We start from the raw sequence: 22,348 nt of genomic DNA on the forward strand, positions 1-22,348 counted from the left end.
GGGACAGGAACTGTGTCCAACCCGATTTGCTCGAATCCACCCCAGCGCTTAGTACAGTGCTTGGCACAGAGTAAGTGCTTAACAAATACCACAGTTATTATTATTAGGGATACTAGATATTTAAAATTCCTCCCATTACAAAGCAAATCTCCAACCTCAAGCCTCAAAACGACAACCCGACCCACAAGATGGCTAGGGCGGCAGTCCACCCGAAGCCACTTTTGGACTGCCCAGATACGAGCTGCCATAGAGATCCCTGGGCCCAGCAGTTTCCCCAAACCCCACAGCCTTTTCGCCCTCAAAACCTCCACGGGGAAGGCAGAGGTCACTGGTGGGAGAGAGATTTTTGATCCTGGCCGGGCTCGAGATGGATGCCTCGGCTCCTCTCCTTGGGTGGAGTGAGGGGAGGAGCCGTTTTCTACTGCTCCACCGGTAAGAGGGACTCTCAGGAAGAAGGGAACAGGCTTCCCCATTCCTTCTCGGCATCCGGTCCAAGGAGACGCCCCGCTTTTCCAACTCCTTCACTGGAGCAGAGGGAGGCCGAGAGGCACTCATCACACAGGCATCACACAGCCCGGAGCTCCTCTGACATCAGGGCTTCCGGGATCCCCCTTGCCCCATTTAGCAGTATTTCACCCCCGAGTATTTGCTCGGGGCACTGAGTTGCCCGAGGACTGGATAGTTTTGCTACACTTTGGCTCTTATAACTTTTTGATTATAGCTGCCTTCCCCGTTTTGGCTCATTGTAACAGAAGCCTTGCCCACAGACTGTGAGCCCCCTGAAGACCAGGGACTTTGCCTGGATCTGGGGCCGCAACGCTTAGAAAGGTGCTTTGGGGGTGGTTAATAAATGCTTCCGATTTCCCCCTTTTTTCTTTCTTTCCCTTTTACGGTACTTGTTACATGCTATGTGCCAAGCCCTGTACCAGGAGCAAGTTATTCAGGTTGGACACAGTCCACATTCCACATCAGGCTCACAGTCTTAAATCCCCATTTTATAGGTGAAAGAACTGAGGCCCAGAGACGAAGTGACTTGCCCAAGGTCACCCAGCAGACAAGCGGCAGAGCCAGGATTGAAACCCAGGTCCCTCTGACTCCCAGGCAGGCTCTATCCACTAGGCCCCGCTGCTTCTGAACCAGGACCCCTTCCTGAGCTGCTACGAAAACCATCGGGGAATGAGCGACAGCTGGAAGTCGGAACAGATCGCTTAAGCGAGCGGGTTCCTGGACTTCCGAAGAGAAGCAGTCTTTTTCTTTCTTTTAATGGTATTTGTTACGCGGTTACCGTGTGCCAGGCACTGCTCTAAGCACTGGGGCTCACAGTTTTAATCCCCATTTTACAGACGATCAACAAGCACAGAGAAGCGCTTAGAACCCATGTCCTTATGATTCCCAGGCCTGCGGTCTATCCGCTAGGTTTAATCTGGAACTATTCTGTTTGGAGTCCTTCCTCTGCCAAGTGCAGCATGAACTCTACTTTCAGACCCCTCACTTGAGACTCCCGTTAGGTCAAGGTCCTCCTTGGGACCCAGCAAGGCCACTCCTTGGCCATCCCTCACTCTCGGGAGCCTCAGTGAGCTTTCAGGAGTCTGGCCGTCCACAGGCCAAAAAAACTTGAGATTTACCATGTCCCCTGTCTTTGCTCATTCCCACTTCACCTGTGCACGAGGACCTGTTCCCTTTAAGCCCTCTGATCCTCACCCCTCTCCCAGCCCCACAGCACTTCTGTCCAGATCCTTGTACTCTGCCACTTCCCCTATCTGTCTGGCCCGCCTCCAGACCGTAAGCTCGCTGCGGGCAGGGAACGTGCCAACTTTGTTGCATCGTCCTCTCCCAAGCGCTCAGTACAGTGCTCTGCACACAGTAAGCGCTCAATAACTACCACTGCCTGACCGATCCCAAGAGGTTTAATGGAGTCCACTGAACAGTCCTGAAGGGTTTTCTTCCCATGGCAAGGGGAGTGATCTCTCCCCGCCCCCAGACGACTTACCTCTTGTTGGCAATGAGCAGACACGTCCCTGAGAGTGTATCCCCGGCCTTCGCAAAGAGCGGTGACTGAAACAAGCATCGCACTTGGTACCAGTGAGTCAGGGGCTCTGTGGGTGCCGTCGACAGCCACACGGTCATTCTGGCCCAAGACAGGGAAACAAGAGGAGGTGAGGTTAGAAACCGAGTGGGCCCAGGGAACTCCCAGAGGGCAAGGTTATCGTCTGCCCGCCAACTTTGCAGGAGCTGTGCCTGCCTCTTGCCCGCTTCCTTTTGGGGCTCCCCCCCAGGGAGAGGGTGGGTCTCTCAGCCACAAGCAGGTCCATATCTGGATCCGCCTGCTTTCCCCACGTTCCTCGGACACCAGGTCCCCAGGCGCCCGCCCCAGGGAACGGTCAGACACCCCGGTCCCGGCAAAGGGAAACCAATAGTCGTGTGAAGGGGCAGAGAGAGAAGGGACTTGGGTTGAGTGGCAATGGAAGGGATGGCCAACCTCAGTAGGTCCCCTCAAGGCCACAGAGGAGTGCACCCCACCCAGTTACAGCCAGCCATAGGGGCAGGCGCAAATTCCCGATGAGAAAACCGGGAAAATCGGTCCCGGGGGAGATCTGAAACAGCGGGACAGATGTTGGCAAATCCAACTTTACTTAAGCAGATCAGGGTCGTCACATTAGGCCGGGCCACCCAGGCAGGTTAAGACCACCACACACAACTCACATTCTGCAAAGGGATTCTGCTTGGGGACTCCGAGACTAATTGGGAGGTCGGGGGGGGGGGGGGGGGGGGGGGTAGGGGGGAGGGAGCAGGGGAAGGGGCATAAGAGTGCCAGCTGACTTGTGATGACCCCCATGGCCTCGGGCCAGGGAAGATGGCATTTCTCTTTTCCCGCCTCATCTGATGTGAGAAATGGTCATAGTGTCGAGGGGTGAGGCAAAAGCGATATGGTCAGCTATACACACAAGTGAAAAGGTAACTTAATTTGAACTTGCCAGTTTACTGCAATGTAGACTAGGAGCTCAGAGCCAGCTATTTGTTTTACAAAACCCAAGCTCTGCTGGGAGGAAAGAAGTCTCTGCATGCTTTCTCCACCACTTACATTGAACCAATGAAGGCTACATCAAACCAGAAAGCCAAGCCGTGGACTAGGCCTGAATGCAGCATGTGGAACTTGAATGGAATTTCTATCCTGAAAGGAAGAGTCAAATGGTTAGCAGCAGAAAGGCGGGCTCGAGACCTGGCCGGGAGCGGGGTGGAGGTAGTTTTGAAATCCAGGGGCCTCAAAGTTCTCCCGCAGCTCTGGCTAACAAGTTCTCCACAGGAGCATGGCCATGCCTTTCCCCTGTTTGGGGATGGGACAGAGGCCCTCTCATTTTGCTACAGAAGCCATACAGCCCATGTTTCCCCACTCCTCAAGAACCTCCAGTGGTTGCCCATCCAACTCTGCAGCAAACAGAAATCCCTTACTGTCGGCTTTAAGGCGCTCGATCACCTTGCCCCGTCCTATCTTACCTCGCTGCTCTCCTAACTACAACCCGGCCCGCATACTTTGCTCCTCTAATGCCAGCTTACTCACTGTACCTCCATCTCGTCTATCTCGCCGCCGACCTCTCACCCACTTCCCGCCTCTGGTCTGGAATGCCCTTCCCTCTTCCTATCCGACAATCACTCTCCCCATCTTCAGAGCTTTACTGAAGACGTTTCCTCCAAGAGACCCTCCCTAAGCTCTCATTTTCACTTCTCCCACTCCCTTCTGTGTCGCCCTTGCATTTGGATTTGCTCCCTTTATGCAGCCCTCCCTCAGCCCTTATGCACACACCCATAATTTAATTATTTATATTAATGTCTGTCATCCCCCCCACCCCAACTAGACTGTACGCTCCCTGTAGGAAAGGTACATGTCTACCAACTCTGTTATACTGTACTCTCCCAAGAGCTTAGTACAGTGCTCTGCACACAGTAAGAGCTCAATAAATACAACTGACTGATCGATCTATCGATCGATCCTCTCATGCCGCTTTGTTTCCTGCCCCAGGGCAGAGGCTGGGAGATGGGGGGCACCCAACTCAGAGAGAACAGGCAAAACTGACTTCACCTTCTCTGCCTTTGACTGCTCTCTTGTTCTGTCCATGTGGGAGACAAATTAAGAGAGGCTTTCTGGTGGGGTCCATTCCCTCACTCACACTGTTCCCCCAGCTTGGAACTTCCTCCCTTCCCACATCAGACAGACCTTGGCTCTCCACACATTCCAATCCCTCCTAAAATCCCAGCTCCTCCGACAAGCTTTCCCTGGTGAATTTCCCAGCTCCCTGAGCCATATCATCCCTTCTGCCAACTCTAGCACTTAGGAGCTTGTCTACCTCCCCGCCGACTTCTCACCCACATCCTACCTCTGGCCTGGAACACCCTCCATCCTCATATCAGACAGATAATCGCTCTCCCCGACTTCGAAACCTTATTGAAGGCACATCTTCTCCAAGAAGCCTTCCCTAATTAAGCCCTCCTCTCCTCTTCTCCCACTCCCTTCTGCACTGCTCTTACTTGCTCCTTCATTCACCCTTCCTCCCACCCCCACAGCACGTCTGCATATATCTGCATATCTGTTATTTATTTATATTAATGTCGGCCTCCCTCTCTAGACTGTGGGCTCGTTGTGGGCAGGAATGTGTCTGTTGTTTTACTGTACTCTCCCAAGCGCTTAGTACAGTGCTTTGCACACAGTAAGAGCTCAATAAGTACGACCGAATGAATTTATTTACACCGCCTTTAGCACGCGTGTATATACATCCACTTAATTTTTATATGGGTCTCCCCAGTTAGAATATAAGCTCCTTGTGGGCGAGGAACACACCTCTTTATTATTCTGTACTTCCCAAGCTCCTGAAAGTACACGGGCCCTCAATAAATACTATTACTACTACTGACCCCTTAACAGCCACATTTCTCCTCCCTGGGAATTGTAAAAACCCACTTAGCATCTCTGTTAAAATCCCAGAACGTGGCACCAGTTACCTCGAACCAACAATTACCCCGGTGGGGGAGAGGGGGACAGGACAGGCTAGGGGACAACAAAGGCCCGGCTCTCTTCTCCATGTAGAAAGCCCGCCCCCTGAAAAAGCTCCCCCAGCCCACTGTCATCATTAAGCTCTGCTACTGCCATGGATGACGTTTTCTCACTAACTAATATAAGGGGAGGGGGATCGGGAGGAGAGGCAACAGTAAGAGGAAGTAGAATCAATGATAAAAAGATTGGGATCAGATAAATGGAGGGGCCCAAAATGAAGGCTACTCGGGAGGCTACACTGCAGCCTTGCCTTACTCTGTGTCCTTGGGCTCATTAATGCCTAATGTCAAAGCCCGGGGTTGGAGGTGAGAGCCCTGGATAGTCTTTAAACTGTCCGGGGTTGGAGGTGAGAGCCCTGGATAGTCCTTAAACTGGGGAAAATTTCAGGCCCCAGCTAAGCTAGCAGCGGGATTCCGGCTAAAGGGCCACAAGAAGACGTTAGGGAACAGGCATTGGGAAAACGTGTCAGCCGGCACCAAGCTGCTGCAGGAGACTCTGGAGCAACCAGAAGTACATCTGGCAGGGCAAGACAACTGCTGGCAGCCTGGCAGTTGAATCTGGGAAAGACATACGTGCCCCACAACCGCTGCTGCTCGGTAACGGTTCTAAAGGATCTCAGTCTTTCCTAAGAGTCAAACATCGCCTTTCCCTGGTTCCAACTCATCCTCTTTCCTCAAAGCCACACTCTAAATCCCAGCTTCAATATGCCTGCACGAACCACCTTCTTAATACACCCTCTGGAGCTCATCACTCCCCTTCACAAAATCTCCCCACTGATTCTCACATGGAAAAGAAATCTCCTGACCGTCATCGTCATCGTTATTGCATCTGTGAACCGCCTACCTTGGGTCAAGCACTGTTCTAAAAGCTGGAGTAGATGCAAGTCAAGCGGGTCATCAGCTTCCAGGCTGGCTCCCTCTTTTTTCCCGCTTTCTCCTCTGGCTGCACCCTAGCTCTTGTCCTCCCCCGAGTCCCCGCCGCAAGCAAACTCCAGCCACTGCTCAAGCCTCTTCCCCCGCCTGGAACCCCCACCCTTTCTGGTCTAGCTCCATCCCTCTCCTCTTTCAAAGCCCTCCTAAAAACTCCCCTCTTCAGGAGGCATTCCTTGATTAATTCCCTTTCCGGTCATAGCATCCCAGTAGTTACCTCGGAAGTCACGTGTTTATGCTCACGAGCTTATGTCTATTGTGTATATCTGTCTTCTCGCAATCTATATTAGGTTCAGCAATTTATGCCGGTCTCCTCCCCCATTATAACCTCATGGACTGGGATCCCACAGCTGCTACTTCTTCTGTACGATTCCCCAGGCACCTAGTTTAGAGTTCTGCACACAAGAGGTGCTTGGTAATTGTTGCCGAGGTTGGCAAAACCCCTCAAATTTGTCACCCTACTGCTACTGAGAAAAAAAGTACAAAGAGTTACCTGTGTAAATCGCCTTCTTTGGCGTCTAAAAAGTTCACTGTATATTTAACCGACTTGGCCATTAAAATCCTGATATCGAAGGTATCCTAGGAGAGAAATGGGAAGGGTGAGGCCACGGAGAGAGGCAGAGAAATGATGTTCTGGCTCTCCGATAGATCCAGCTCCACTATCCGGGAAGCAGCTGGTGGGGTCAAGACCACACGTCTAAGGCCACCAGCAGAAACCCGCTTCATCCCCTGGTTTCCGGAGGCATTCATTTCTCCCGAGGGTCCGACAGACAATGGTAGGGTTGGCTACCACCTTACTGGAGGCATTCATTCATTTGATCGTATTTACTGAGCGCTTACTGTGTGAAGAGCACTGTACTAAGCGCTTGGGAAGTACAAGTCGGCAACATCCAGAGACGGTCCCGACCCAACAACGGGCTCACAGTCTAGAAGGGGGAGACGGGCAACAAAACATGTAGACAGGCACAAATGGCAGTGGCAAGGTGCCTAGCACAAAATCTTCCGTGGGGCCTGCTTGGTGATGGGAGCTTAGTAATAATATCAGTCTTTGGAGGGCAGAAACCCGAAGCTCCTCAAGTAAACTAGTGAGAGGAGGGGCATTCCCAACCTCGGCTGAACGTGGGATCTTTCCTGCAGAGGTGATGGGGGCTGGGGGAGCAGGGTAAGGACCCAGAACAGCCACTGCGGCACTGGAGCAACAGCTACATGAGCAAGAGACCAAAAGAGAGGTCAAGTGTCACTGAAAAGTGTAGCTGAAACCACTCCGCCCCTGTGGCCAAGGGCCAAAACCACCCAGAGCCCCCTGCAACCCCCATCCCGAAAAGTCACTCAGAACCAAAGTAGCCTAAATCGTTTCCACTCCAAGTCTCCACAGGAAGACTAGCCCCACACTCGCTTCCTCTCATTCCCAGATGGGTCACTAACTGAGCTGGAGGAAATTAAATCAACCAAGCTGTGGCATAAGCTTATCTCCCCCTTGCCCCCCCCCAAACGAAGCAAGGCGGTCATCTTGAGCCAGAGCTCCGAGAGAGCAGGCCACCCCGTCCAGCAATCCGGAATCTTGCAACCCTGTGGCTCCCAAGTGTGTGAACTGCTGACCAAACCTTTCCCTCTGCAGAGCAAGAAATTAAGGCCTTTCTCTATCTCTAGCTAAATCCACGAGACCCAAGCCACTTACCACGACAGGTTGTCTAAAATACTCATCTACAGCCGCCCCTCTAAGTGCTGACAAGTCAACTCCGTGAAAGGATGGCTGATACCTGAAAAAAAAAGGGGGGGGGGGGGAGGGGAAGAGAGAAGCCATATTGAATCCAATTTCCAGTGCTCCAGGGAATCACAGAATCGAGAGCTGGAAGGGTCTTTTATCATTTGCATGCCAAGTGACCGCTTAAACCACCCCATGCAAGGTGAGGACCGTTTACATTTTGTCCAACTATCTCCAGGGGTGGGAAGGAAGGGCAACGGGGCTCAAGCAAGATGCAGGCTACCTTGGCCCAGGACAGCCATACCTGAGTCCAATTAGAAATTCGGCCATGACCTGGGTCTGAGCTCAGAGAGTACCTTCCTGTCCTCCAACCTGGCTAAGAAGCTGCTCAACGCAGTGGCTGCATCAAACAGGAATGTCCCGGAAGCTGAGGTCAAGCAGCAACGGCTTTGATAGCCCAGGAAGGAGGACCATCCCATTCCTGGTCACTAGGTGATTTGGTGGATGAGATTAAAAGACTCGTTTTACAAGCACTAATCTGGGGTGGGGTGGGGTACAGGATTTGTGGAAAGAAGTGATTGACCCGACCCACGGCCCTGTCTGGGGTGTGGAAGAAATGATGGAACAAAGGTCATTACTAGTTCAGTCATCCTAGAAGTACAGAAACGCTAGGAAGAGGTCAGTCAAGATGGGTGGAGGGAATCTGGGATCCCAAAGGTAAATGCAAGAGAGAAGAGGCTAAAGGGGATTGTTATACTGGCATAGGTGGGGGAAACACGGGATCTCTAGCAAAGGATCTAGGAACTAAGGGCCCAGATTTGTGGGCTGGGGGATGTTGAACGAACAGCAAAGAAAGCTGGTCCAGTCCTCCATCGTGATCAGCTGACATCAACCAATACAAAGAGGCGGGTGGGGATGGATACACGGGGAAGCAGTAGACCAGGGAAGGGCTGAGGAGGGAGACCCAGGAAGAGAGGATGAGGAGGAATGGGGAGGAGGAGAAGGACAACTCTAAGACAGGGCCCTAAGACCTACAGTCATGGAGGAGCCAACGACAGGTCGTGGGTTTTTTCCTTCTACATAGGTCAGCGAAAGAATAAAAGTTAGCTTATCCTGGAAACACCATTCATTCATTCGTTCATTCAATCGGATTTATTGAGCGCTTACTGTGTGCAGAGCACTGTACTAAGCGCTTGGGAAGTACAAGCTGGCAACATATAGAGACAGTCCCTACCCAACAGTGGGCTCACAGTCCACTGGGAAACTAGCACTCTGAAAATGAATAAAACAAAAGCAGATCTGTTTCATTTCAAGGCATCATTTGGGTGGTCAGTGGTACCCTCCTCTTCCTCCAAATGATCACCTGTCTCATTATTCTGGAAGGAATTTTATGGTTTAAGAAACCAGCATGATCTTTGGGTTCAAGCAGTCGGCAGTTTAAGCGAGTTTAGGGTTTTAGGATGTCTGTGATTTCTATGTTATGTTATGGGTTAACCTGGAAAAAGTTGGCAGAGAAACTTTGCATAACCAACAGCCTTGGGCTTCGGTGATAAGGACACAGCTGCAAATAAATGAGAAATGTAGTTGCTTAGCATAAGGAATAACCCTAGACTGAAACAAATCAGTTGTGAGAACTGATGAGTACCGAAATACAGAATGTTAATTTGATTAGCATGTATTGAAACAATTTAGGTTTGATAAAAAAAAATGCCATCTAGAGAAGGAGAATATCATTTTTACATTGGCCAGAGCCAACGAAATAATTAATAATAATAATGGCATTTATTAAGCGCTTACTATGTGCCAAGCACTGTTCTAAGCACTGGGGAATTTACAAGGTGATCAGGTTGTCCCACGGGGGGCTCACAGTCTTAACCCCCATTTTACAGATGAGGTAACTGAGGCCCAGAGAAGTGAAGTGACTTGCCCAAAGTCACACAGCTGACAATTGGCGGCGCTGGGATTTGAACCCATGACCTCTGACTCCAAAGCCCGGGCTCTTTCCACTGAGCCCAATTCCCCGTGTTCGAATCAGCCAAATTAACTGGGGGTTTTGTATTGTATCTTGTGTATGGATAACTTCTCTTTTCAATTTGTTTCCCACAAATTTGTTGTGCAACACAGTTGAAATTTCAGAGATTAGAAACCACACAGAAAAATTAATCCAAGCACGTTCTCGGTTAAATCGTGGCCATTCGATGGATGGGGGTGGTGGTGAAGACAGCCCGAATTACATGAATGAACAGAGAGCACCCCGGGGCCTTAGCGAATGGAACTCAGGCTTAGGTGGTGCAGGAGCTTAGCACAATGCTCTCCACACAGTATGCGCTCCTTAAATACCAGCGATTGATAGTCAAGGGACTGTGTGACTAATCTGACTGTACAGTGCTTGGCACAGAGCGCTTAAATACCATAATTCTTATTCTTGGGGCGGGGGACAACAGTGGAGATTCAAGCAGAAAAAAATCAGGAAAGAGGACCTCTGTATGTGGATAACTCGGGGATACCTACTTGGAAGGTATATGCATGTGTACGAATTTGGATGGGGTGGGAATTTGGAAAAGACAGTCTGCTGTACAAAAAAAGATGGGAGAGAAGGAGTTGGGAAAGGCTGGTGGGGGGGGTCCCTAAGGAGCTCTTATGCTGGCAAATTTGGGTACAGCAGGGAATCTGGATGTAGCAGAAAGGAAGTGGGGAAGAGCTGGATGAAGACTGAGGGGTCTGTAAGAATAAGAAGAAGGAAAGCAGGTCACGTAACTAGCCCAGACACTACCACCTTTTTGTTTGGGATACGTCAGCTAACATCACCGTTGGCTTGGAATTTCAGGCTTCTAGCAGACACCTAAAGGACACTCGGAAGGTCTCTGGGCAGCAGCCTCTCACCATAGTAACTATGTGCCTGTCCAAGAGAGACAATCTAAACTGTAACTTGACATCAGGTTGCCAGTTTGGAACAAATGAGTCTCTAGGTTCACGGTAAAGATACCCAGAAGACCGCGTGACTATGCTCCAGTAGAGCGGAGTTTCTTTAGTGTTAACGGGTCGTGAGTGTGTATGGTGTGGTTTATGTTGGAATGAAGTGGCCTGAGTGATGAAAATGTGCTCTCTACGAAGAGAAGCCCTGGATTATGTTGGGGTGGCTTCACAGCCCTATAGTCTACCGGTGCTTGATTCTCTTAAATAAGAGGATGGGGTCAAATTATGGGCTCAAAGCCCAAATGGCTTTAAATAATTCACTTCATTATGTTGACTTGTTTTTTTTTTAATATTTCTACTCTGCCTCATTTCTCTCAGCAGCGGTGTGCTTCTCAGAACACTTAAAGGCACGCCTGTGTAAGGAAAAATATATTTGGGAAGGCACGCAACGGGGCAAGTGCTTGGCCTTACGAGACTATTCACTGAGGTGACCAGAAAAAATGGAGCTTAGTGGGGGGGAGATATGGAAATGGAGTTAAGTTTGGTTTTCTTCATAGCTTTTGAATCGAAATAGATGTAAGGAGTATAGGAGGTGTAAATATCCTGCTGGAATGGCAAAATGCAAAGTTTTATTAGGAGCACAGACCTCACCATTTGGAAAAACTAAGCATGAAAATTTGCCTCACCATGGACGATGGTGGGGACACAAGGGTTAACGGGGGAGGCAAGGAGAGAGGAGAATTGCAGTAAAGTTCCCTGGCCAGGAATGCCTGAGACAGGGAGGGGATTAAATTGTTCAGGATGAGCTCTATTCCTAATGTTTGGAATTTGGCCAATCAAGTTAGTTAAGGAGATGAATAAAGTTTTCAATTACGGTTGATGATATATTTTGTAAAAATCAAGGACGGCGCTTCGTCTTGAATTGGTTTAATGAGATGTTTCATTTTCTGTGGGGCTCTTTCATCCTATATTTGGGAACTCTGGAGTTGAATGTATGGGTGGAATGTGAGCAGGGATATATAGACGGTGCTTATTTGTGCACATCTTGTGTAAAATGTCCTGCAAGTGCAAGGACTTGAACGTATAGGGGGGGAACTCAAATTCACAGAACATGGTGTGGTCTGAGATCACCTCTCCTCCAGGAGACCTTTCCCAATTAAGCTCCAATCTCCCCACTTTCTTTCCCCAGCTGCCACCTCAGCCATTCCGCACCACTAAAGCACTTGGAAATTCACTACCTGGTACCACTTATGTACATATCTTTACACTCTATGACTTCCTCCCAGCTCTAATTTACTTTAGCGGTTGCCACCCCTGCTGGACTGCAAGCTCCTGAAGGCCAGTGGACCACGCCCACCAATTCTGTTGTACTCTCCCAAGTCCCGAGTTCGAGTTCAGTGCTCAGCACTCGGCAGGTGCTCAATAAAAAGGACTGAGTGACCGCAGGCCCCCTTTTTGCCCTGGCTCATTGTGAACTGGTTGATGTTCTTTAACTACTGGGGTGCTACTTGCCCCACTAAGGATTGCTGGGGAAGGTTTGGCAGCCAAACCTCTATTGTTGTGCTAACTGGCTTCAGGACTGAGACCCCGGGGGCAAGGTAATAATGATGGCATTTATTAAGCGCTTACTATGTGCAAAGCACTGTTCAAAGCACAGGTTACAAGGTGATCAAGGTGATCTTCAGCACTGGACATCTTCAGCACTGGAACCAGCCCCTGTCCAGATCTCATCCGACAGTGCCACAGGCAGTAATTCTGACCCTCATCCTGAGGCCCAGGTGGCCATTTTAGGATTGGGAGGAAGTATAGGGGTGGGGTGAGAAACCCTCAGGGTCGGATTGCCCAGACTACTGTAGACCATAAACTCTCCCTGCAGACTTGTCAACTCCACCTGTAAGCTCCCCGTGGGTAGGGATGGAACACACCAACTCCACTGTATCGTACTTTCCCAAGCGCTCAGTACAGTGCTCTGCACACAGTAAGCTCTCCAGAAATACCATTGCTGGATTACAAAAGCGGGGGACCGCTGAGAATAAGGCTGGAACATAATCAATAGATAGCAGAGCTCAGAACTGAGCGGGGAGGATGGCTGCTCTAGAAACTCCCCACTGGGTCACAGACACTTGAAAGAAACCATTTGGATAAAGGTTCAGTCAGGATGCCAGGCATAAACCGATGCAAATTTGACACGCCAAAGCTGAAAATCCCCTGTAAAGCAAATGCTGGTTTCCTGGGATAGGAAGACCAGCAGAAGAAGTGGCAAAACGTTGCAGGATCAAACCGAGCATTTGGTTCCAGAACTAGTCCACATTTAGGCATCGGGGGGAGGATGGAGGTCCTTGATTAAGGAACGTGAAGAAGGAATACAATGAATTAGGTCGCTGCTGCTTAAACTCTCTTAAACTTGATGGGTAGCGTTACGGGTGTGGCAGAAGTGGGCTCACGGGAAAGACCAAATGAATAAACTTACAGCAGTGGTAATCGTATTTATGCACGGTTGTTCCATTCTTTGGAAGACAAGAAATATGGGGGGAGAGGATAACGCCGGAAGGAGGAGCCACCTCATTGCGGGAGGGGAGGTTCTAAGACCAAAACTCCCAGCTGACAAGGCAGAACTGCTGATAAAGGAAGAGCAAGAAGCCCTTGAGGACGGACGATGAGCCAGAAGAAAAGCTAGACAGAGGGACCGTTGACTGGATTTCACCTAGAGTAATGTGGCCCAGGTGGAGCTGGGAGACAAAGTCAACTGTACCAATTCCGTGGGGGCGGCACAGTTGGGTGGGAGTAGAAGGGGACGCTGGCAGAGGCAAGAGAGGTATAAAAAGGTAGCTCGCAAAATGCTTAGGGTCTTCGCTCCCAGAACTCTGGCTGAGCACGGAGGCTCTCTCATGAGGGACAGGGAGGATCGAGGGAGCTCCATGCCCACGAAACTCTGATCCCAGGTGAGTCTCGTCTCCGGTCCCGTCGCCGCCCGAAAGGGGAGCGGTAATTAGCTTCGCTCTAAAAACATTTCGGACTTTGCTTTGAATGGAGTGGGCGGTGGAGGGGGGAGAGACAGAGACAGAGAGAGACAAAAGCGAAGGGGTTTGAGTGGCAACGTAAGGAAGTGGCTGAAGAGCAGTGGGCTCGGAGAACCTAGTTGCAGGCTTGAAAACCCGAGCCAGTTGTGGCAAGAACTCTCAAACACATCCAAGGAGCCGAATGTTTTCCACAGTAAATCTCCAACCCTCAGCCTCTCGGAACCCAGTGGCCCAACACTCTTTGGGAAAGCTGGCAGCCACGCTGCTTTAGGGCAGAAGAGGGACTTACCAGAAATTTGCCTTAGTGAATTGTTCCATGTAGAGCTGCTCATCTGTGAATGGAGCAAGGTGAACATCCCCGATGGTTGGAAACATATTGCCTGGGATGGAAGGAGATGGGGGGAGGAGGTGGAAGAGGGGGACAAGGAGAGAATCTTACGTTAGGACAGCTTTGCCAATACCCCAGGGGAAGAAATTCCTCAGACATGGATTTTTTTTTTTGTATCGGTGCCCAGGATTCTCAGGGTTCAGAGTTAACCCCCTTTCCTTTCCCTGCCCTTCCAGCACTCAACCTGCATGCCAGCTGCATTTTACACAGAGATGTGACTGGAACGCGTGGCACGGGCAAACCCTGCTATCGGGGCGTCCTGGAACGCACCTGGACTCGGAAGCGGAGGCATTTACCTCTCGGAAGCGTGTAGCAAAGGGCTGGGGAGGCGTTTTTCCCCAGCTACTCCAACCGGCTTCCTTAACGGAGCGAGCTCGCTGAGGAATGTGCCAAGGGCATCAACTGCACCAGAACGCCAGCATGGGTGACACCAGTGACACGAGCCAGTCCGGACTGGCCGGCCAGGCTGCAAGCAGCGGAATCAGAGTGCACGGGCGTCTCCGACGCCTGGCCTCTTCTTCCCCTGGAGCATTATGAGTACCTGCTTCCTGCTGCTCCGACAGAGCCTCGGTCGGACTTGGTGGCAGCAGCCCCTCACGTCTGTAGGCTCCAAGGCTCGTGCCAACGCGGATCGGGGACGTCGTGGGGCACCAAAGACTGCCCACTACTGAAGGACGGCCCCGGCCGTACCGAAGGTGATTTGCCTTCTAAATGCCCCAGTGGAAAGGGGAAACCTGGCCAGCACGTGACAACCTCCACACACGTGCAGGGTGGGACGCCTGGCCCTTGGTGCACCCCTTGGTGCCAATGACACCCCGACGGTTTCCTTCTTTCTACTCGCCAGGAGGTGGACAACAAGAAAACGTGATGGCACTGATTCTCTTCGAGGAAGCACCAGCCGCATTCACCCTAACTATCCCTGCTCGTTCTTCAATGAACAGTCGCCACCCAAAGTGCTAGTGTTGAATGCAACCAGAACAAGACGTTTGGGCAGCACACGGGCCTGGAGCTTAATCTAGAGCGCTGGAGCAGATGGAGAGCCAGCAGAGGGAAATGCTGGAGGAGGCGGAGAAAGTGAGCGTGGCATTCGGCCAGCTCAGAATGGTATCCAACGAGCCGGCACCTACCTCTTCGAGGGAGGGAGAGTAAAAAGTTACAGTGCTAAAAGCGACAGCTCCTTGTCCTGGAGGAAGTGGGCAAGCTGCCCGGAGAGCGGGGTTGGTCTCTAGCTCAGACACAGTGGACTGTCTAGACCTGCCTGGCCATCATTTCCCCAGCGATGTTTCACTTGGGCATACAAGGAGAGCTCTCCTGCCCACTCTGTCCTCTTCCCCCGCCCCCCGACCTCTGCCCGCTCGGGGTACATCGGCTATCCACCAGTTCATCATGTGATCTGGCGGGCGGACAGACACTGGTGACTAGGAAGTGGCTTGGTTGCTACCTTGAGTTGCATAGGTGGGTTCATCCCCCTGAGGGACAAACTCTTGGCGGAAAACAGTGCTGGTTAAATGGGGGGGACGGGGGGGGGCTACTGTCTTTCCTCTAGTTTGTGTCCTTTTGGGGGGTTATCTGCCCTAGCAGAAGCAGAACGCCAAAGTCACCTGTGAGAGGTGAAGCGGCTAACTTCACAGATTTCAGGAGCCACCGCCCAGCGGAGGGGTGGGACCTACAAACTGTGCAAACTGTAGATGAGTGCAATCCTACAAGCCCGAGATTAGAGAGCCAACAAAACCCCAGTTAAAGAACATAAAAACAGCTTTGGGGTTTGGGGGGACTGGTCCACTTGAACCCCTGTCTTGCTTCTTTGGCTTTCATTAAACCACAAGCCACCTGGAACACTCAGGATATACGGAACACATACCAAGCCCCACAGGAATGCATGTGTGTACTAACTCAATAAACAAATGGCCCTTGTGTTTACAGGAAGTTATCTCTCAACTGGCCTCCAGATGTTAACCCGGAGGCTCCGGCTCCATGAGCGGGTAGGTCTGGGGCCTCTCGGAGTCCGAGGGATCTCGTCTCTCGACTCAGAACGATCGATCGGTAGGGGCAAGCTTCTACAGGAGGGTTTTAGCCTCGGGACGGACTACTTTCGGGTGGGATTCGTCAATATGACACCCGCTGTCATTCCCAAAGCCCTATCAGTGACATAAAAATGAGGTTCTTACTGTGCCTTCCTTTGGCAATTCACTGCTTTTCTTTGTGTGGCATATGAGCAAAGACACGGTATGGTCTCGCCCTGTTTCTTGAGCTCTCAGGCCCAGCGCTAGTCGGGGAGTTCCCTGAAGCAGGCCAGGGGGAAATTTCACGGTGAAGGAGCTAACCCAGCTAGAAGCCCGAAAGCATCCTCTTAGGCTTTCGCCTCTGCACTTGGATCTGTCCCCTTTAAGCACTTGATGTTCACCCCACTCTCAGCCCCACAGCACTTAACGTACATACCAGTCTGTTACTTCAGTGTCTGTTTCCTCCTCTAGACTGTTACTGGCTCTGTTATATCGCACTCTCTTGAGCACTAAGACAGTGCTGTGCACACAATAAGTGCTCAACAAATACCACTGATCGATTTCCTCAGCAGAGTCCATTTCTAGGTGAAACTCAGCCTCTTATGTGCCTGGACACTACATCCCACCCACCCTAATGAACTGCACTCCCCCGTTCACCCACAAACCTGGTTGGAGGACAAAGTGTCACATCCCGTGGGCGTGGGTCTGATTGAGAACTGGCCCCCTTAGGGACAAGGCTTCAGGTTCGTTATTCACCCTGCCCCACTTTTTTTTTTTTAATGGTATTTGGTAAGTGCTTACTAAGCACCAGGCACTGTACTAAGCCCCGGGATAGATACAAGTTGATCAGGTTGGACAAAGTCCCGGTCCCACCTAGGGCTCACAGTCTGAACCCCCATTTTACAGATGAGGGAACTGAGGCCCAGAGAAGTGACTTGCCCAAGGTCACACAGCAGATGAGTGGCAGAGCCGGGATTAGAACCCAAGTCCTTCTGACTCCCAGGCCTGGGCTCTATCCACTAGGCCACACTGCTTCTGCTTTGAAATCAAAGCCCTATCAAGGCACAGGATTTTCAGCAAACATTCCTCTTCTGACCCGTCCACCTCCTCTCCCGCCAGCTTCCTTTCCCCCGCCCCCCTGCCCCCATACGGGTCAGTGAAATAACACCTTGGGCACAGCCTGAGCTGTTAGGGGACTTGGAGGGGGGGAAATCTGGGTCATTAATTTCCTCCACGACTACAAACAGATGTGCATCCATTTCCTCTGCTTTCAAAGTGACCGCTTCAAGGGGAAACAGCTGGTGAAATCAATGCCTCGGCATCAACCCTCTCTGATCCGGTTTCAGATGTAATATGAAAGGGCAGCCCTAAAGCCCTCGTCACCACCAAAGGACAAGAGTCGGGACCCTAACGAACAACGGCGACGGAGGGCAAAGGCCCGCTCGCCACTCAGCTGCTGCTGGCAGGAATGAATGAGGGGAATTAAAATCAGGCCCGGGGGAGCTCCTTCCCCACCACTCCATACGACTCCCAAAAAACACAGTGGTCACACAAACTCAGTGCCACCAGGAAAAGGAGGGAATTTCCTGGTGCGTTCTCTTGCTCCTCCCAAACCACCAGAATACAAGCCATCTCTGGGCTACGCAGCCTACAGTTGGAAAAGCAAGGGGAATTGGTTGGTGCCCTCGCTAGAGCTTCTCTTATAGTAACTAATGGGCTTCTTCAGAGGCCGGGTCCTTTTCCCCACTGTGTCACGTGGGGAAATGAGGAAAGGGGCTAATGCAAGCCCCAGGGCAGAGCTGGAAAATGAACATCACTCCCTGGTGCTTGGGGGCTCTGAGGCTGAACTGCTCCCTTAGAGTCTTTGTGTGCAGCTTTTATCCCACCTCTTCAGGAGTGCATGGAGGAGCAGGCATGTGTCTTCAATTAAAGCAAGCCTCAACCCACTACCTTATAATGGGGGTCCGTTCACATAGGGTGGGGGCAGCAAGCACAGATAAAGGGACCCGGCCTTTACCCCGCCAGCCCAAAATGACACCAAATCTAGGGATGTCTGAAACCAAGTACCTTGAGGAGAATTGGGAAAACGTGAATTCCAGAGTTCAGGGGTCATGATTGGCAGTGGCTGCAAAACGGTTAAACTGAACCAGAGACAAGTACATTGGCAGGGGCAAAGGAAAACTGTCTCCAAATAGCAAAATTCAGAATTTTTCCTCCACTTCAAATGTGGAGGATCAGGTTTCATGCAGTCTACAGCCCAGTCCCAAATTAAGGTAGGCAACTGCAGACGGTCATCTTTCAAGACTCTTGGGCGGGAGGGTGGGCCATGAAAAAGGAGACTGGCAGCGGCCTTATAATGTAGCTTTCCTAGCAAGGAACTAGTCTCCTAGTCAACCTGACTAGTCATGCAATTCACCAATGAACCAGCTGCTTGCTGGTTCTAGAATAGACACAGATGGTGCTAACGAATCACGAGCTACACCTATGGGGGTGAGGAGGTAGATTAACAGAATTCAACAGAGCAGTTAGCTGCTTCCACCATGGAAGATTTTGGAACCGTTTCACCCGCAGGGCAATTTAAAATGTCCCCGAGACCACACAAGTCACTTTGCTTATAATCAAAGCAACACAAATTTCAAGACTGCCTGTGCTGACAAAATGGCTTCTGTTTAATTTCCAATCCTTCCACACAGATAAGTCCTCTCACAACCACCCGCCCCTCCCATTTGCTAGTTACTTCCCTGGACTGACTGTATGGATCGCAGGGAGCGCACCACAGCCGCAGGAAAAGGACCGCTGCATTGGAGGGGAGGTGCAAATGTCTCAAGATTCCCGGGGAGACGGGCTGGAACGCAATTTAATCATATTTAAAATCGCTGCGCTGCGAACCACCATTTTGTTCCCGCGTCAATGTCTGCAACAAGATCGTTAGAGGCCGAACTATTCTGGGGCAGATAGGATTCTATCTGACTGAGAGTCCAAGGTCCTCCTTCAAAGAGGATGCCTGTGAAGAACAGAAAAGTTATAGCCGATATCTCCTCAGGTGGGCCAGATTTATCTGGAGACGAGGAACGCTCGGTGGTACTGGGCTCCTACGCGGGCCATATGCCAAATCTGCCCGAAGAGGATGGCAGGGAGCTCCTTCTTCTCAGCCAAATGGTCGGTTTTTGTGGAAGATTCGGATTTGCTCTGAGCTGCTGCCAGGAGAGGGCCCTACAAGTCAGTCCAAGAGCCTTTGGGAGCACATTGAGAGAAGCCATTGCTCAGCCTGCAAAAGCTTGGGTACATATGCCGCTACGGGGTTATATTTAAAGCCAGAGAAGCAGTGGGGAAGGCGGGGAGGAGGGGGGCTGACAAGAGTGAGGGGTGGAAGGGCAAGGGAGTGAGAGGAGGGACCCACAGTTCAATTACACGAGATAAAATTAACTAGGGCTTGGGATCTGACCTGAAGGAGGACTCAGTTAGCTGACTGCCTCACGCTATTTCACCGATTCCCCTGGCCCGGCCCAGCTAAACCCTCCCGCTCTCGTCCCTGAAGCCGGCAGCCCACGGAAGTAGCAGCCGCTGCTTCGGTGGAAGAGACTACACGTGTTTCCTACTTGGAATGCCGGGTCCCATCTTCCCTAGTCATTTCCCGCAGCACGTGCATATCAGCCATATTGCTACTCATTTAAGTGGTCCTGAACCCACAGCGGGAAGTGGCTGCTTCAGGAATCTCCTGGATCTTCCTAGTTCTAATCCGTATTTTAAGAGCAGACTCTACCAGTGTTGGTCTGAACTGAACTTGACTAGGTGCGGCTGAAAATTTCAGCCTTGAGATTCTAAACACACACCGAAAAACTACCATAACCATTTCCTTACCTTCCAGTATGAGAATCTGAGGGGGAAAGACACCAGATTCCACTCTGCCAGTTTTCTATTGAACCCAGGAACTACTGATGTAAGAAACTAACATTACTCAATAGCGTAATGATCGTTTTTAGGGCCTATTATTTATATTGGAGATAATGATCAACCCGTTTTTCTTTAGGTAACGGAAATTAGCATAACCGGACTGCTGGCAGAGAATTAAGACAGAATAGAGCGAACGATGAGGTGCAGTTGGGGAGTGGTTTCACAATGTGCCACTCCAAGGCCAGTGATCTACTTACTGTTTTCCACTGCTGCTGTCCCTCTGGACTTGTTGGTTTCTCTCTCTCTTTCTTTCCCCCTCCAGCTCCCCACCCCGCCGCCAGCCCCCAGCACCACCCCGGGGGCTCTCTCTCCGTTCATCCAACGGCACAAGCCTGGTCGGTGACACAGAGGGCATTGCCGTGCCGGAAGGAATGGCTTCTATGCGTGAGTGCAACGTCACAGCAGGTGAGTACTACAGCACAAGCTTTCCAGGGCTCACGGAGATGCGCCTCGTTTCGTAGAGGTCTTTCCTCATCGGAGCGATAGCTGGGGGGAGCGGGGAGAAGGGAGAATTGTCTTCCCAGTCGGACAATTGGGGGGGATCAGGCCCTCCAAATCGGCCTTTAGTTAGTCCGGGAACGCTGCACTGCCCTTGCCTGCCTGTGTCCTGCTCTGTTGTTCCTATTTCCTGACTCAGCTCTGGTTTTAGTTGTGGAGGACAACTGTGTGTTTATTTTTCACTCGTGGTTTTTTCGGGTTTGGTTTCCTCCCCGCTGGTATTCGCAAGAAAATGGAAGAAACCCTCTGGCAACTCGGACTCTGAGGTAAGAGAGTGTGGATGGCTCAGCACAAAACAGCCCCATGGCTGCAAAAACAACTTAAGCACACATTCTACTGGCAGTACCTTTCCCCTCTTAATCACTGAGGGCAAGGGGCCAGAAAACACTGCTTCCCCACTTAGGCTTCTAGCAACCCAGTTATTCTTTTATTTGTTTACTTATTTATTTGTTTTTCCATATTATGGCTATTACCAACTCTGTCGCTATTTTTTTCCCCTTGCTCCCAACTATTTGTACAGAATTTTGTGTCTATTTCCCCGTTAGACCGTAAGCCCCTTGGAAGCAGGAATCGTGTCTTTGGCTTCTGTTGTACTGGGCCAACGATACGGTAGGAACGGGGACGATGACATTCACTGGGGCGTTTAATCCATCAGCTTAACCGTCTTGAAGTCCCCCAAGACTGTAAAGTTGCTGTGCACAGGGAATGTGTATCAACTCTGCTATATTGTACTCTCCCAAGTGCTCAGTACAGTGCTCTGCACAGTATGTGTTCAATAAATACAACCGACTGATTGACTGAAGTGGAGATTGATCAAACGGAATCAGGCTTCCCTTCCCAGACCAATCTTCCCTCCCTGGATAGGCAAACTCATCTTGAATTTCCGAGGCGCTGCTACTGTCCCTCAAATGTGGGCGACAGAATGAGTTTCAGGTGCCTGCGCTCACCTGAACTCCAAAGTGACACTGCTCTGTGAATTTCACAAATTCACCAGGGTTGGGACTATGGACCCCGGGGCCACTGCTGGGGAACTCGGGCTGGTCTGCCAGGCCCCTTCACCTACTGCTTCTAGAGTTAAAGAAAAGGTCAGGGGGGGCGGGGAAAGGTCTCTAACTCAGAAAACAGTGCACTGAATGTTCCCTCCTCGCCCCCATGGGCTTCAGTAGGCTTTTTCATTTGGGACAGCTGAACGAAAAGGATTAACAAACCCTGATGTCAACTTGGGGCGAAGCCCACAGAGGGCCCGTCTTTGGGAACTTTCCAATGGGCAAAAAGGTTGCGCCAACTGGTATAAAATGGGACTAGTTGAGGCCGCTGTGGCTTTTCCTTAGAAGGCTGGCCTCGAGGAGGCAATGCTCCCTGAGCAAACTCCACTTTGTTGCCTCCTCTGTTCCAACTGCTGATGGGACTCGTGGGGTCAGTGGAGGAGGACTTAGTTGGTAAAAAAGGGGGGGGGGGGGGTTGGAAAGCTAAATCAGACTACCGAAAAAAAACCAAGGAAGCCAACATACCCAAACATCACAAAGGAACCTTCCTATCCCTGGCCCCACCAACAAAACAATCACTTGTAGCGGTTTAAGAAGGGATCACATTTCCTAGGTTAGGAACCAAATCGGCAGCTGGCCCCACTGTCCTACAGACCTGCCAAGGTGGGTGCAATACCCTTATACAAGGAAAACATCCACCATCAACTGGAGATGCATCAGATTGGCTCCAGGGCACCCCAAAATGCAAATCTCTCATGCCAAGACCCCGAGTTTTCCATCAATCCTCCGGACCACTCCCCACTCCCAAACCCACAGCGGAGAAGAAACAAAATGATCACAGCATAGATAACGCTTCAGACAGCAAACGATGGCATTTTTAAGCTTGTAAAAAGGAATTTCAA

At 50.9% G+C, this 22,348-nt stretch overlaps 1 protein-coding gene across 1 annotated transcript in view; it reads right to left on the bottom strand.

Moving 5' to 3' along the window:
- CARM1 (coactivator associated arginine methyltransferase 1) overlaps positions 1 to 22,348 on the bottom strand; it is a gene marked incomplete at its 5' end in the record, with an annotated part of 80,530 nt that overhangs the window by 5,699 nt on the left and 52,483 nt on the right. Inside the window, 5 exons of the mRNA XM_038770711.1 lie at positions 1,991 to 2,128; positions 3,083 to 3,172; positions 6,470 to 6,555; positions 7,655 to 7,736; positions 13,907 to 13,997. Of these exons, the coding sequence (XP_038626639.1) occupies positions 1,991 to 2,128; positions 3,083 to 3,172; positions 6,470 to 6,555; positions 7,655 to 7,736; positions 13,907 to 13,997 (487 nt within the window). The remainder of the gene's footprint in view (positions 1 to 1,990; positions 2,129 to 3,082; positions 3,173 to 6,469; positions 6,556 to 7,654; positions 7,737 to 13,906; positions 13,998 to 22,348) is intronic.

The sequence above is a fragment of the Tachyglossus aculeatus genome, chromosome X2, assembly GCF_015852505.1.
Source record: "Tachyglossus aculeatus isolate mTacAcu1 chromosome X2, mTacAcu1.pri, whole genome shotgun sequence".
In the NCBI taxonomy this organism is placed as follows: Eukaryota; Metazoa; Chordata; class Mammalia; order Monotremata; family Tachyglossidae; genus Tachyglossus; species Tachyglossus aculeatus.